Source organism: Diuraphis noxia, unplaced genomic scaffold (genome assembly GCF_037042655.1).
Source record: "Diuraphis noxia isolate RWA-SAM2 unplaced genomic scaffold, SU_Dnox_SAM2 contig0002, whole genome shotgun sequence".
NCBI classification, from domain to species: domain Eukaryota; kingdom Metazoa; phylum Arthropoda; class Insecta; order Hemiptera; family Aphididae; genus Diuraphis; species Diuraphis noxia.
The window spans coordinates 13,365,178-13,381,809 of record NW_028301712.1 but is presented as its reverse complement, the minus strand read 5'-3'; the positions used below and the strand labels follow the sequence as shown (position 1 = coordinate 13,381,809).

The 16,632-nt window shown below is 27.1% G+C and overlaps 2 protein-coding genes and 1 pseudogene across 2 annotated transcripts; all 3 read left to right on the top strand.

Moving 5' to 3' along the window:
* Positions 1-2,839: 2,839 nt before the first annotated feature.
* On the top strand, positions 2,840-15,662 carry LOC107162163 (gastric triacylglycerol lipase-like). The gene is made up of 9 exons (XM_089220953.1): positions 2,840-2,969; positions 3,030-3,134; positions 5,777-5,969; positions 10,975-11,107; positions 12,767-13,010; positions 13,155-13,307; positions 13,779-13,863; positions 14,379-14,521; positions 15,168-15,662. Exons 2-9 carry the CDS (start codon positions 3,039-3,041, stop codon positions 15,315-15,317), a joined length of 1,197 nt encoding a protein of 398 aa, XP_089077079.1. The 5' UTR covers positions 2,840-2,969; positions 3,030-3,038; the 3' UTR covers positions 15,318-15,662.
* LOC149058122 (uncharacterized) lies at positions 6,040-8,566 on the top strand (annotated as a pseudogene).
* On the top strand, positions 8,562-9,461 carry LOC149058121 (uncharacterized). The gene has a single exon (XM_089220954.1). The coding sequence runs from the start codon at positions 8,683-8,685 to the stop codon at positions 9,046-9,048; it is 366 nt and encodes a 121-aa protein (XP_089077080.1). The 5' UTR covers positions 8,562-8,682; the 3' UTR covers positions 9,049-9,461.
* Positions 15,663-16,632: the final 970 nt, after the last annotated feature.

Genomic DNA, 16,632 nt, shown 5'->3' with positions numbered 1-16,632 from the left:
GCGAATCTTGTTGGTGCTTTGGGAAGCCAAAAGTAAAATAGTGGCAAGCGAGGTGTCTAGTCGTTTGAAGGGTCGCTGTAATGGAGTATTGTATAGAATTGTACTATTTTTGTTTGCAGTATTAAGTTTTGTATATTTTGTGCACTATTGGAAAGCGCCGAAACACAATATACAAAAGAAAATGTCTATTATGCACAAAAAAGTACAATTATTATTCGTATTATTTATAAATATCAAATAAGTAAATTAAAATTAGTTTATGTACCAACAAATCAAGAACATAATGCATAATATATTATATTGTATACAATATATTAATAATAATAATATGCATAATGCGATTTACGACGTCCAAGGCATTCTTGTGAAGAAAAGCAGGTTTTGTCTTTAAAGATGGTTTGTGGTTAAGTGGTGGTAATATCCTTCGCGGACGATTGTGAACTCCGCTTGAACACAGGATAAATAAAAATTTGATGAAAAGGTGTACTCCGCCAATTATCTTACCTGTAATGGGTACACGAAAATTCCACCTGCAGCCGACAAAGACTTTTCCTCATTAAATACCTACGTTAACATTTGTTGTAAAGTAATAATAGGTATATATAGGTACGCCGAAATTGCTAACATTATTTATATTAGTTTAATCGATTCATTTATCAATATATTATAATATATTATATTATATTATAATATATTGATAAAATGATTATTTTCATTAGTGGAGTTTACTTGAACCAATTGTTAGGTTATAGGTTAAGTACATTAAGAAGGTGTCTATGGAGGAGTTTACTTGCGTTCATTTAGGTAGCTTTCGTAGAGCTGTATAGAGGTTAGAGAACTAAGATATTTTACAATACCTATAGGGTTTGGTAAATATTGGGCCATGTACAAAATGTTTTTGCAGTATCTATTTAGTGGGTGTTAGATGTTACATTGTAGACATTACGAAGAGACAATCCTATTTTAAGCCTATCGATGAATTTTAAATATTTTAGATAAATAAGTACATGAAATAAAAATGGATAATGTATATTTGCAACAAGTCGCAGGACACCTAACAGCTCATCGAACCTCGTTCAAGCCGGCTTTGCACATTATATTGTATTGTATTTGTTTGAACGTTTGGAAAATAATAATACATATTAATATTTAATAATAACCTAAATACCTACTTTATTAAATAATGATATACTAAAATCTAATATAATTTACCTATGTGTATTTAATTTCATTAAATTATGGTAAAAATAAAAATAATTGAACAAAACATATTATTCATTACGAAATTCTACAAAAAAAATAGTTAATTACTACAAATTTAAATGAATTCAATAAACATAAATTATCTTTAAAGTTACTGCGAATACAAATGTCGATAAATGTTAATATTCTTGTTTAACAGCTATGTCGTCCAACACTTTGCTGACTCTGAAACAATTAACAAGTACAAAAAAAAATTTATTCAATTCTAATATGTTTACCATAATTTAATTTAATAACTAGATAATAATATTTTTTTATTTAGATAATCTTAAAGTCTTCCCGAGTAACTTCTTATACATATAGTCATCTTCTTCCAGATGCACAAGAATCATCGTTACGACAAACGATGAATCATATCGAATCCAACACAGGGTTTAATTTTAAATCCGTTTATAACTTCCTGTAAGTATAAAAACCATACCATATACTTGACATCATAAAATATTTTACAATATATGTATATTGATACATATTTTATTTTATTTTTTGTTAACAAAATTAAAATGGAATTGATACAATCATCATAAAACAACTCAGCCAATACATTAGGTATATAATTACAATGTTTACCTTTATAATTTTTATTCCAGTTACTTTATTGAACTTTTATATAGAAACCCATTCATAGCTTACGTACAATTTGTTTTTGTATTTTAATCTTCAGCAACTTTAATAGAAGTCTCGATGAAAATTAAACGTAAAGATTAACGATGATAATCGGAAAATTAGTTATAATGAATAATGTATTTATGGAATTATATTGCCATATAGTTTTTTTTTTTTATAAACAACAACATCAAGCAAACATTAAAATTACATAAGTACTTCTTAACAACAGTAAAATTATTGATGAAAAGGGATTTAAATATAAATGATTTAAAAAGGGACATTGGATATCAAATTAAAAAATTATATATTTTGTATAAGGTATAACTATTCGCTTTGTGATTTTTTATACATTCGTATTTAAAATTAATTTTACAAACACAAAAAATTAGCGATCTGATCAAAATAATATTGGTTATCAGACAGTTTTTATTAGTTTGGTTTCTTATGCAGCAATGACAAAAATGAAGTATGATAAATAAATAAGGACATTCGCCCGTGTAATTAAAATATAATTTTTCGGTTCGAGTTCTTGAATGTCCTTGAATTACATATTGTTTTACGTTTTTTGTTGTTGTTGTATGTTATTAATGGATAATATGCATATACACACGGACTTTGGACGATGTGGTTAAAGAGCTCATTCGATGATACGCCATATTTTAACGTCAACATATTTTCATTATTTAAAGCTAAAGGTGGAATAATAGGTGCTCATGATATTTAGATAATTGGGAATGTCATTAAGCCGCAAAATACGAAATTAATCACAACCGGGAAGTGAAGACCGCGATCTTGGACTCGAGAGATGACAATGTACAAAAATAATACATTAAGGAATACTTAGACGGTGATATACTCGAGTTATCGCTATCGTGCGTGTGAGCTGCATCAGCTACATATTATGCTTAGTGTACGCGCAAAGTGAATGGTACAGTCATTCAGCAAATAAGAAAAAACCAGTATAAAGCAGAGTTGCAGTTGTTTTGGATTTCACAGTATTGGGATAGGACGTTTTCAAGGCGGGCTGTACTTGATAATATATACGAAATTAAAACATTACATTTCCACTGCAAAGCAGATGTGCCTATAGATACGACGTTAGACTTGAATAACAGCACTACAGTAGTAAAAATATTGAAACCAAACTTTTTATTTAGTTTTCAACTATGACATCGTTCAAACTGGACAAACGTCTGCTAACCGTCATCTTTCTAGCGACTGTCATTTTTACCACGTGTGATTACGCCGCTTGCTTGGAGTCCGTAAGTATATTATACAACATTTTCTTTGTATAATAAAAATTGCTTTTAAATATTTAATTTAAAACATGTACTCATGATAGTAATTGATAGTTGGTAAAATAATTATAGGTACATCCATATGACCACAGACTATCTGTTATTTAATTCTATAGTTAATCTTACCCAAAATATAAGAAAACCTTGATGTTCTAAACAATTTATTAATACTTACGATATATGTACTAATTTATAATGCATTTTTTTTTTTTTTTTAACTTCAATATTATATATGATAAAATATTATTACGATTATTTCGTCTATACACTAGCGTAACTTTGTAGGTACCTAATAATTTATCAACTCGATGCACGACAAAAATCTGTATACTTTGAATTTTCACAACTTACAAACATATATTATTTATGTAGTTAAAGAATACTCTGTAAAGAAAAACTTTTTTTTGTTACATTAATATTTGTATGCATTATTATTATTATTATTATTGTTATTATTCATTATCGGGTTAAACTTAATTGATAAATATATACAGTGGCATGGCGAACTTTATTAAGTTATGAGGCACAGTTATATTGTCAGACCCACCACCCACCCCACCCATCACAAAAAAACATTAAAAATTTGTTTTAACATAAAATATATTTATTCATTTAAATAATAATGCTTTTTTTTAACACATCAGATGATCTTTGAAGACACCCACCACCCCTCAAACTGAGGCACGTGCCTCAATATAGTCCTTCGTCACGCCACTGAATACATAGTTAGATTGGATTATAACAAATTGGTGCCCAGCAGGATTTGATATTTTTATCACACGACAATTATTAAGATTTTTTGGTTGATTAAAAAATAGAAAATAATTAATCTGAATTATTTCTCTGCAAAATAGAATCATGAAGCAATCAACAAAATTGCGAAAGTTTATTTATTGGAAAAGATCAATGATATAAACTTTTTGAGCAACAAAAATTAAAATCTTTGATAAAAAATATCTGATTGATAAGCACGTGACGGTTGATTTTGCGGTGACGGGTCCCGTACTCTCGTTTAAGTTTTGCTTACAATAATTTAATAAATATAATAATTTTGAGCCATCCCATAATTACTTTTTATGAGCATCTGTCGTTAAAATATTGATATTCAGATACAAAATAACGACTTTTCATCAAACAATTAACGATTTTTTTTTTTTTTGTAATTCAAAAATCGTAGAATTTTATAATAATCATGAGTTATTATTTTCTATACTGGATGAATCGTTTTAAGTTATTTATAGACATTTACAATTTTATAATAGCTAAGCTATGTAAATTCTACACTTCTTTGTATACAATCGATACATACTACATAGTATAATGATAAACTATTTAAGACTCGGTCAAAAATTTGAAATATTTACTCAAAGTCCCATATAAAAATTTCTTATTTAATATCATTAGAAGTTCAAAGTTTAACAAAATTAGACTAAATCGCCAAATTTTGCCAATTAGTTAATAGTTAAAAATGTATAAAGTTTTTAGCCTTTAAGGTTTATATAATTAGGTTCCTAATAAGTTCACTTGATCTCGGGCTATAACTACATATAAGGGGCAACTTTATTATAATTCAAAATACATAATATAACAATATGTACCTGTAACGTTTTTACTAATATTTACATTATGTTATAAAATATAAATAAAACAATCATGTTTGTAAAGAATACCGTAATAGGTATCCACTATACCATATTATAATCATAATATTCATAATATTATGAAAGAATTCTCCTAAAAGTATAAACACGTTCATTTTTTCTGTCGTAATGTCCAAAAGATGGTTATATTATACATTTTTATCATGCTCATTCTAACGCATCAGTTAGATTATTATGCTGATTCCATTTATTTCCACAATGTCAACTCACCATTTACACGTAATAGCTGCTAACCCAACTCTACGTAACCAACAGGTCATACTGTTTAATTAAAATATATGTATCATACAATAAATTCATGATTATGTTGAATCGGCTCTGAATACGATTTTGATTAAAATACGTATGTTCTTTTATTCAAAGTCCGAGTTAGGTACACTTGAATGTATATGACCCACTGAAGGTTATATACCCATGTAAATGAATGAATAATGATATTCATAAGATGAACCTGTACAATATATAACTTAAAATATTTCGCTATCTGAATTAATAATTTGTGTACACTATTATTTAATAAGCGTGTATTATATTCAGTAGTGACTGGAGTCTGGAGTTTATTACATTATAATAAAATACTTATTTTTGTATTATGTTTTGTTTTAAGTAGAGCTTGTTATAATTATGATGTAATAATTTGATAATGTTATTTTGTAACTTAGTACTTTCTGTCCATATATTATTATCATGGCAATTTAAACTATGAATGCAATGATATATTTTTCCAGTCATTCAGGCTCTTATAATGCTTATATTAATTAAAAATTAACACGATTCATCATATAAGGCATGCCTAATAGGTAGGTACCATAAACAAATATAATTTGATACAATTAACCTGTGTTTAGACCCTAGATACTTACCTTTCGCATTAGTTACCATTGGAAATTCTGAAAACTGTTTTGAAATAGATTAATAATAATAAAATATTGTATTATATTATAGTCAAGCAGAATTAAGGAATTTGGCTATCCTCTGATGACGTATCAAGTCAGGACTATTGACAAATATCAGTTGGGCATAGAACGAATACCGTACAGTAAACACCGTAATAACACATCTACCGGCAAACCAGTCTTGTTATTACACGGTCTGTACTTATCGTCAGCTATATTCACAATAAACAACTCGTCCCTCAGTAAGTCTAAAACGCTATAAACGACAAAAATTTATATTTTCCACTCGATTATTAACAAACTTTGTCCAAAATGCAAAATGGCTTATATTTGAGTACCTATATAATTATTGCAAGAATTACTACGTTTATATGATGAATTAATTCGAAAACAAACTACTACTCGTGTACTCATGTATATGCGTGTAGGTAAAACTTGTTCAGTTCATATTAGTACTATTGGCAACTGTATCGAATTTTTCCCCCGTATAAAAAAGTTTTCACACCACTGTTCTTTGTTTTTTTTTTTTTTTTTAATCGTAACGGATGCTGAGTGCCAAGATTGACTGGACGGGTTATAGGAGTACCATAATAAATATTCAACTAACGTAGTTATCGTATACTTTTTTACCGGTATTTACCGAATTAGTATTGTAATAAAACAATACTAATATAGTGACGTCAACACCAACGACTAACCGGAAAGTGTCTCTAACATTCCAAAGCTGGTGTCCGTATAAATGTAGTTAGGTAGTTACTCGATTATAATATTTAACAGTGAGTGGTGATTAATTTTCCTAGGAGACCTATGAAAAGTTTGGTAAAATATTGTATTTAATTCGTAAGATATATTGTATATTGTCCAGCAATTATTTTTTTGTTTTGTTTTATCTGACATATTTAAATACTGTAATATGTTTAATATCAGATTTTATATCTTTTAATATTATAAACGAACATATCCTTTACATTTAAGTTTGTTTAATTTATATAACGCTTTTAAGAAGGAATGGAATCATAGATTTTCAAAGTTAGTGGGCTATTGGGTAATCGGTAAAAAACATCACGGAAAAAAACGTCAAAGATATAAGTTATAATAATTAATAAGTAATATAGTATATAGTATTATTATTATACTATAGGTAATAACAACAATTATAGGTCGAGCGTCTTATCAAACCCATACCAAACAACTGTCGTAGATTTATCCAAGTCGAATGAATGGTATATGGACGTTAATTTTGCTTTGTCACCTAAAGGTTTTATGCACATTTATGTAATAAGAATACAAATTTAATTAATAATATTTTAGTTACTGCCGTTTATTACTTGCTCACGAAAAAATTCCAGTCTACTTACGAGAGAATGTTAAACTGAAGAATGTACATTTTGATTTCAAAAAAGCAGTTATAAATGCAATAAAAACGGTTATAGGTGAACACGTAGAGGTGAATGGATGTTTTTGTTATCTCACACAAGTAACAAATCGTCACATTCAAAAATGGGATCAACAAATTATTATAAAACGGATGAAGAATTTTCTGCATTTTACCGACAATTGGATGCATTAGCATTTTTACCGTTATGTGATGTAGCTGAAAGAATGGTATACTTAAAAACTATAATACCAGAAAAAAGTTCAGCTATATTAGAATATTTCGACATTACTTATGCGACCGGTACATTTAGAAGAATTAATTCGACACAAGATAATTGTCTACGTTTGCGGAATTGTCTACCCATCCATAATATCACATTGAACGATGGTGATCGGACTAATAATGAAACTGAGGAATGGAATCATAGATTTTCAAAGTTAGTGGACCATTGCCATCCCCCTAATGGGTATTGATAACGAAAATCCGACTGGAGGTAGCGAATGACGAAACAAAATTAGCTCAACATGCATTGAGGATATTACCAAAAAAATTAAAGATTTATGCAGAGTTACAAAATAAATTAAAAAATATCTGTAATGAATATTCAAGTGGGGAAAGAGATATCCCAAATTTTTAAAGGCTATAGCATTTATTATCCGATTTTGTTATTTTTAAAACTATTGTTAATTTTTTTTTCTATATAATAACAGCTATTATAATTTTAATTTTAATTTTTATATTTCACCAAATTGTCTATAGTAATATTATGCCATTATTTTATCAATAAACTTGAAACTCGTGATTGTTATTTTTAGATAAAAATACATTTTTGTCGTTTTTTTCTGTAACGTTTTTTACCCGTGTCGGTTTTTACTGTGACATTTTTACCTGCAGACGTTTTTTTCCGTGTCGCTTTTTTCCGCGATCCTAAGTTAATAAAATAATAACATAAAATATTATTAGAATCATTACATCTGTATAATTAAATATTAGGTACTTGTAGATTTTAGAGCTATCTTCTTATGCGCTCTACCCCAGATTACAGTCTACCTGCGATTATTGGACGATTGTTGTATGCGCTCTAATATACAATTTATATCTTTATTATCGTGACTTAATGGTAATAATAAAGATTAGGGTTCACAGTCTTACACTCTACTACTAATACTTGAGTTCACATTTCATACACGGTTTTATATTTTCACATCACGTTCAAAATGTTTGCAAAAGAATTTTACAAAGTTATACAAAACAAAAGGATCAGTTACTAATTTTTTAATTGCGAAAAATCTATTAGTAAATGTAAATAATATAGGTATTGTGCAATAAATGTGATAGTGAAATGAAATATTAGATTTAAAAAAAGAGCGAGGCAAGGAAAGAAAATTGTTGAGGTGTAAAAGGAAAGGGTGCCAAACGACTCAAAGTATAAGGTGAGAAACATATATGTGTCATTTTATGTTTCAGGCATAATATTATTTATTAATTACCTATATAATATATGTATATATATATATTTTTTTTAATTACCTATATATATATAAAAAATAATAGTTTTTTAACGTACATTGACAAAAATGTCCGTAACAATAGTGGATGCACAATTTGAACTGGTTTATTATTGGTGTCAAGATATTAAACTGCAGACTACAATTATAAGTTTAACCGGTAGATCACATAATACAGTGTGTGACTGGATGAACATGTGCCGTGATGTACCTGTCAGAATGTTTGAAAATCGTATTAAATTGGGAAGACTCGGAATAGTGATCCAAGTTGACGAATACTTATTAAGAGGATCGAGGAAAAATAATAAAGGTCGACTTCGACTTGCAGATTTACCAGCCGAAAATATTAACGTCGACGACGACTTGGACTTGGAAAATGTTAATCCTTTAGAAAACGGAGCAAGAAACTATGGAAAACGGCTAGATGGACCATAGGTATTTGGCTTATGTGACAATAAAGAAGGAAGGTATTTTGTTGTCCAAAAAAGAGACAAAATGACTTAACACGAAATCATACAAAGAGAGGTTATTGCTGGGTCTACAATACATTCCGATCAGGGTATAATGGACTCTCGGACCATAGGTACAACCACTATGTTGTAAATCATAGCGAAAATTTCGTAGATCCAATATCAAAGGCACATACCCAGAGAATTGAAACTTTATGGCGGTCTCTAAGACTAAAAATCGTGAAAAATATGAGTGGCATAACTCCAAATTTGCTTCCAAAGTATAATATATTACAATAATAATACCAAGGTATATATAAATATAATAATAATTACAGGTATCTCATTGAAACGTGGTGGAGAGGTTTTAATAAAAGTGACACATTTAACGCTTTTCTATGGGACATGGCACAAGTATTCTAATATTTGTTTATTTAATTTAATTTTATATTTATAATTTATAATTATTATTGAAACAAATAACTACGAGACAGTGACAAAACGAAGTCGTGCGTTGATAATATAATATAATTATTTTTATTACTTTATTCATAAAAATTGTTGTTCGTTATTAAAACTACTTTACATCATCCCACTTATCACTAGAATATATTGTCTAAAATCGAAATATAGTTATGGAGTGGAAAAACAAGGTAGAGCGCATACAAGAAGATAACAGATTTTAGATAGGTTAGCAATAAATGTTCTATAGGTTATTTCTGAAAGAAATTAGATTTAGTTGATACTCGAGCGGCTCAAATGTAAAAAATTATCAGTACTTTTCACAACAATAAAATTAGAAAAAACTAACAAAACGTTACAGAAAAATGGGAAATTATTCACTCAACATCGGTTTTTGACAAAAACAATTCTATTTTTTATTTTATTTTTGTTATAATTCAAAAATAAATTATTGAAAAAAACTTGAAAATTGCACCAAATATTTGAAAATAGCATTTTCTAGACATGATAAATATTTTATTTTTATGTTGATTATTTTTATAAATACAAAGATATAGTATATTAACTGATATCCAGCTATTTATTTAAATCAATATGCACACCCTTTTTGAGATAGCTTGATACTCACATAAAAGCTGTCAGCTGATAATATGATAGACTAATAATAAATTCAACCACATTATTACTTTTAGCAAAACGAATATAATATTGTAAAATATCCTTTGAAATGGAGACCGTCTAACACACATTCTCCGCTCAGAACCGTTATTGCATAAACAGGTACAAGGTGTAATTTAACTTATCTATTACATAGTAACCTACATGGCTACATATTATTATGTTACTGCTCGTCCTCGCGTGTTATATACTGTCCCATACTCAAACACGATTTAAAAGTCAATTCTATAGTAGCATTATACTTGGCAACTTTTTAAGTCCATGTGTAGTATAATATTGTGTCGTTTGTCTAATGCAATATATTAACTATGAGGCGTAATTAAAAAATTATATATATATATTATTTTTATTTAAATAAACAGCTATACCTAAGATATTATAATTTATCGTTATCTATACGATTTTATTCTAGACCATATTGTATTTTTTATCTAGATATCTAAAATTTGTCTCTGTACTGTTTACATAATTACATTGCGTAAATAAATGTCCAAAACATTATATATACCTTCAACTATTTGCCAAACAACTCATCAGATAGGTAGACAATATAAAAATAAGTGAACCTAACCTTATCTTCAATAAATACGAAAATAATATAACTACAATCAGCGTTGTCAGTACTTCCAACATTTTGAATATTTCATTAGTTGTTTCACTAGCATACTAGACTATAAGTCTATAACTAACAACATGCTTTTCAGGCTAATGACCTTGTTGTTGAAACCTTATTATCAATAAAAAAAAAAAACATACATTTATTTGACTTAAGGTTTTGTTCTATCGGATGCCGGTTTTGACGTTTGGCTGTTCAACGCCAGAGCTGTTGGACTTTCGAGAAAACTCAGTATTTATAAGAAACCTGGATCGTCGCCAAAAATGAATAGCATTTCATGGGATTTCAGGTATCTATTATTGAAATTTTACAAGGAATATTATATTATATAATTATTTAAATATTACATTTTGTTGAAGTTGATAATTAATAAAAACAATTCAAAATAACCAAGGTACATATTATAATTGAGCAGGAAACAAACTTTATAATTTTGTAAAATACATACGTTTTACAATTTACATTTTTAATCTATTTCTTCACGTACGAGTATTTAGATATAAAATTACGTAGTTGTTATGATTTTAAATTCTGATTGTTCCTAGTAATTATAACGTATAATTGGCTTCACAACGTGTGTGTGTTTTTATGTCATACGTCACCTTCAAATGGAATAAAAATACATAGATCTTAACATTCTTAACCCTTTCGCTACCATTGTCGTTGCAATGGACATGACTTTTTTTTTTTGAAGAGCCCTGTGCCTCTGTAGTACAAGTGCATATAGGTACTATCCAACTGGACAGTTGTAGGCCAGTGTGGCAGTTCATCCTTGTGCCTGAATCACTTTAAGACTTATGTACCAACTAAATCCAAATTTTTGCCTGAAAACAACCTTAACGTTTAATAAGCACCCAGGTGGCGTAAAGGGATACCAAATTTTAAATCTTTACTATCCTCAACTATAATTTTTGAATTTGATAATAGAATACTATACAGCAAGATTATAACTGGGAGCCCAGGGGATCCAGTCCTCTCCCCACGAAGCTCTTATTAAGTCAAACAAAGTTTTTACATTTTGAAAGTGCAAATGATAAGCGGTCAGTATGGCAGTATCCATATAAAGAATTTGTTTTGAAGCTTTCAATTACAAATTGATTTTTTTTTCTAAGTAGGTATACCAGGAATTTTAATAATAAAAATAATAATATATATTTTAATTAAATAATAGGGATTTTGATCTTTTAGAGTTTTTATCGAAGAAAATTATATTAAGACAACTTGTTTTCACATTGTAGTTTATAACAACCGGTTATACATTTATAATATATAAAATAATTTACGTCATAAAATATCCATAAAAAAATTCAGAAATATCTGAAAAAAATAACGGAAATAATATCCATGAGTTAAAATGTCAAAATTAAAGATTAAAAATATATGTTATTTTAGAACATTTTTCTACAAAAAATAAACCAATTTGAATTACAACAACAATCTTTTATAAGAAAATGTAATAAGGGTTTTACTAACTTTTTGCAGGTTAATATAATTTGTATAAAAGTTTTTTCTGCTGAAAAATCATTTAAAGTCAGTTTGCATCATGTCTGTAATGTTTGAACAATTGGAGACGTTGATGGAACATTATTATAATTTAATAATTAAGAAAATATTATAACTATTATATATTTATTTTTGTGAGCTTGTTTCCGGTAACCTTTACTGAAAAGTACAGAATAGTTTAAATCAATCAAAAATAAAAATTTTGGCCGAAACCCTAATTAATAATAATTATGTATGTAAATTGTATGATAAGCAAAAAAAAGATTGAATGTCTTAATTTCCAAGATGTAATTACTATAATTACTATAATTATAGGTAGAAGATTGTGTACAAATTTAAATGTGAAATAATTTTGTCGTGTGTATAAAAAATAAGAGCTTTTATTGCATCGTATACTAAAATCAATGCAGTCTTTAATATATTATGTTTTGTTATATTGTTTTAGTTTTCATGAAATGGGTGTATACGATATGACTACTACTATAGATTTCATACTAAAAAATACTGGCTATTCTAAATTGGATGTGGTGGGCTACTCTCTTGGTACAACAATATCTCTTGTATGTCTAACCGATAGACCAGAATACAATTCTAAAATCAACAAACTTGTACTAATGGCTCCAACGTCCAGGCTTAAATCATCAGGCATGCCACTAAAGATGTTGAGACAATATTCCAGTTTCTTAAAAGTGAGTACCTAATTCTATTTTGCTAGTACAATATTGTTCCACATTTTTGTTTCTGTGGATTCCATGCACAGAGGTAGCGTGTGAGTATATAATTAATTTCATGTATTCAAAATTAACTTAAAAAAATTAATTAATACGTTTTAGATTTTCCTAGATGGCGTTAATTTCTTTCCAATTACTCATGATCCAGACACCACGTATAAATTAATTAGGCGTTTGTGTACGATTAAAATCGCCTTTCAATATTGCAGACAATTTATTGATTTCTCTCAAGGAATCAATTTACCGATTGACAATGTAAGCAATACCTACGAAGATGAGTAAAGTATATGTAATATATTTAGAGTTCCGTCATTCGATGAAGCAATAATACATAAATAGCAATACAAAATGTTTGAGGTTATAAGCATATAACTTAACGTTTTTTACAAAATTAGTTAAATCTATACTTATCTCATATTGGTTCATAAAGATTTTCAAAAAATACTCTGCTGTGCTTCATGATATAAAATATATTATAGTATGACTTGCCAGTTTAAAATTGTGAAGATATTCACTGAATTTATATTTAATTGTTATAAAACTGTATTAATTACCTACCTAATGTTTAAAAAACAACCTCTTACCTAGAAACTATGTTCTTAATATTTATGTAGTGTGTATAAATATTGTAATAAAAATATTTTAAGATTTCCTTAATTTTAAAAATAGTTTTAAGATTATTTGAAATAACTGTAATTACCTAATAATGTTTTGTACATGTTATAGAACACAATTTTAGACATTGTCTCGGAATTTCCACAGCCTATGTCTTCTAAAACCTTGAAACACATGTTGCAACTATTGACATCCGGTAAGTAAGAAGTAAGAACTACAATATCATTAGACAATTTGATTTCACTCGCGACCTAAAATATATTATATAATTAATACAATACGGTCTATTACCATATGGTACGAGTTATAACATAATTATAAATATGTCTCATATCAGTATTAGTATAGGTATATGACTAGCATAATATTATTGAATTATAATGTAATATATATATATATATTATATATATTATAATATTATTGGTATTGAACACTTCGATTTATAAAAAGTCTTTATGATGTTTTAGAGCCCTGTTTGTTATATTCTTTATTCTATATTAGCTGTAAAGAAAATAATTTCTTTTTAGTATACTAGATCATCTTGTTGTGTAGTGAATGTCCATATTAACTATTTCTCAAACTATGTCGGTCTAAAATCACGCGATATGAAATATTAAATTGGAATCAATTTTGATGATGAAATACTTACACAAAATTAAAAATATACACGTGATCTTTAGCTTTAATTAAATTATTATATTTACCATTCAGGAAAATTTTCCCATTATGACTATGGACCGTCTGGGAACTTGTTTCACTACCACACAAAAACGGCACCGGATTACGATCTGTCCAGAATTACTGCCCCCACATACGTTATATATTCCAAAGAGGATTCATTAGTTCGTCCAGTGGTAATTATCATGATTGGATAACTATTTTAAAGTTTAAGATCAAAATTTGTTATAATATATAACTGCCAGATTTTGTACGTTAATTATTTTGTTAATTGTATATGATGGCGTTATTGTGTTTGCCTAATAATTTTAGTTTTTGACTGTTCTTTAAAAATGTTGTTTCCAAAATTTTTCAACTATAGGATTGATTTTGACTAACTGTAATTTAAATTTTTTCCGATTTATTTACAAATCTTAATAATGGTTTTTGCTTTTTAAGGAATTTAATATCGATATCGCTATAATTAATCATTTTAAACCAGTGTTTGAAATCAATATTGAAACAAATTTTAAAATCATGTTCTATATTTAATGAAGGATTAAAAAAAAAGTAGGATTCTGAGAAATTACTATTACCTATTTGAAATATCTTGAATATTTTTAAAAACTCAAGATAAATAAAAAAATATTCTTTAAATAATTTTACGAATAATTACTTAAAATCTATTTTTTAATCACTACTACTTACTTAACGAGCAACACACGGAAATTAAATGATTACATTTTGAAATATACATATGTACCTAATACATAGAAATTAAAATCATAAAATATTTAAATAGTTATTATAATCATTCAATGTTCATATTAATCATATTTTTAGGATGTTGAATGGCTCATAACACAGTTACCAAATATTAAGGATGTACACTACATTGACAAAATACCATTTGGTCATTTCAGTTTTTCATTAAGTCCAATTATGAAGGAAGTCGTAAATATGTATATAACAAATAAATTATTAGATAGCTAATATTATAATTGTTATTAGAAAAAATCAAATGATTTAAGATGTATAATATAAACTTACGGTAAGGAATGTGCATATATATACTTATCTATACCTACCTAACATTTTTTTAGATTTGTATAAAATTGCAAATTTACTATTTGCATTGATTGATGTTGTAAATAAATGTCTATTTTAATTGTAAATATTTAATTCTAACATAACTATAATTTGCATAAAATAAATGCTGTTTTAATTTTTAATAAGTCATACTTACACCTTTATTATTGTTGTAAATGATATTATTATTACATCGTTAAAAAATAACATTATGGTAAACTTAACAATTATTTGGCATTGATGATTCTACTTGTTTGAATGAGCAATGGCTATAATTAATTATTATGGCTATGTATATTTATCATTAATTATATTAAACATAAATTGATGTTTTTTTTTATAAATATCTATTTTAAATCAACAATTTCAGAATTTAATATATATATTAAACTCACACATTGTTTAGATTTTTAAATATTAAAATAAAATATATAAACATGTTTGTAGTCGTTAAAATGATTCTTTAACACTAACCTATAAATGTAAAATCTTAGAGAGCTTTTTTCTATAATTTTAAAATTCTTATTATCCTAACAATTAATCATAATAGTAAATTGACTTGTGCTTTTAGAGTTAATGTGAAATTGAATATCAATTTTTCAGTTTTCTCACTGATTATATAAATTCTAAAAACTAGCAAATAATTTACAAAATCTGTATGACAATTAAAATTACGTAGATTTGTAGTTAATAAATATTTTTGATATCAAGATATTGACATTTAACAAATGTTGTTTTTTATTGGGTACTTCCTAGATCCTAATATTAATACTATTTTCCTTAATATAAACAATGTAATAACTGATTAAATTTTAAATTAGATACATCAACAGTTTTAAAAAATATATCCACTAAATAACTAACAGCAAAAAATCGGGATTCTAATTTGTAAAATAGAAATTGATATCGCCATAGAACATTCTTCAAGTAGTGCAAACTACAATAATAATCTCAAACATTTGAAAATGTAGTCTTTAAGAATGTATACTTAAAAATTCTGAAGATCATAATTTGGATTAATTCACTATTAAATGAAAATAATGGGATGAGAATGATTGATGAATCATTCTATTTATAGTTTAAAATACATAATTTTATATCATATTTAAATATAACGTGTTTATACTATTACTCCCTAACACAGTAACACAACAAATCTGATAGTTATACGCCACGAACCATGGCAATAAAAACAACAATTAATAAATGCACCTACTTT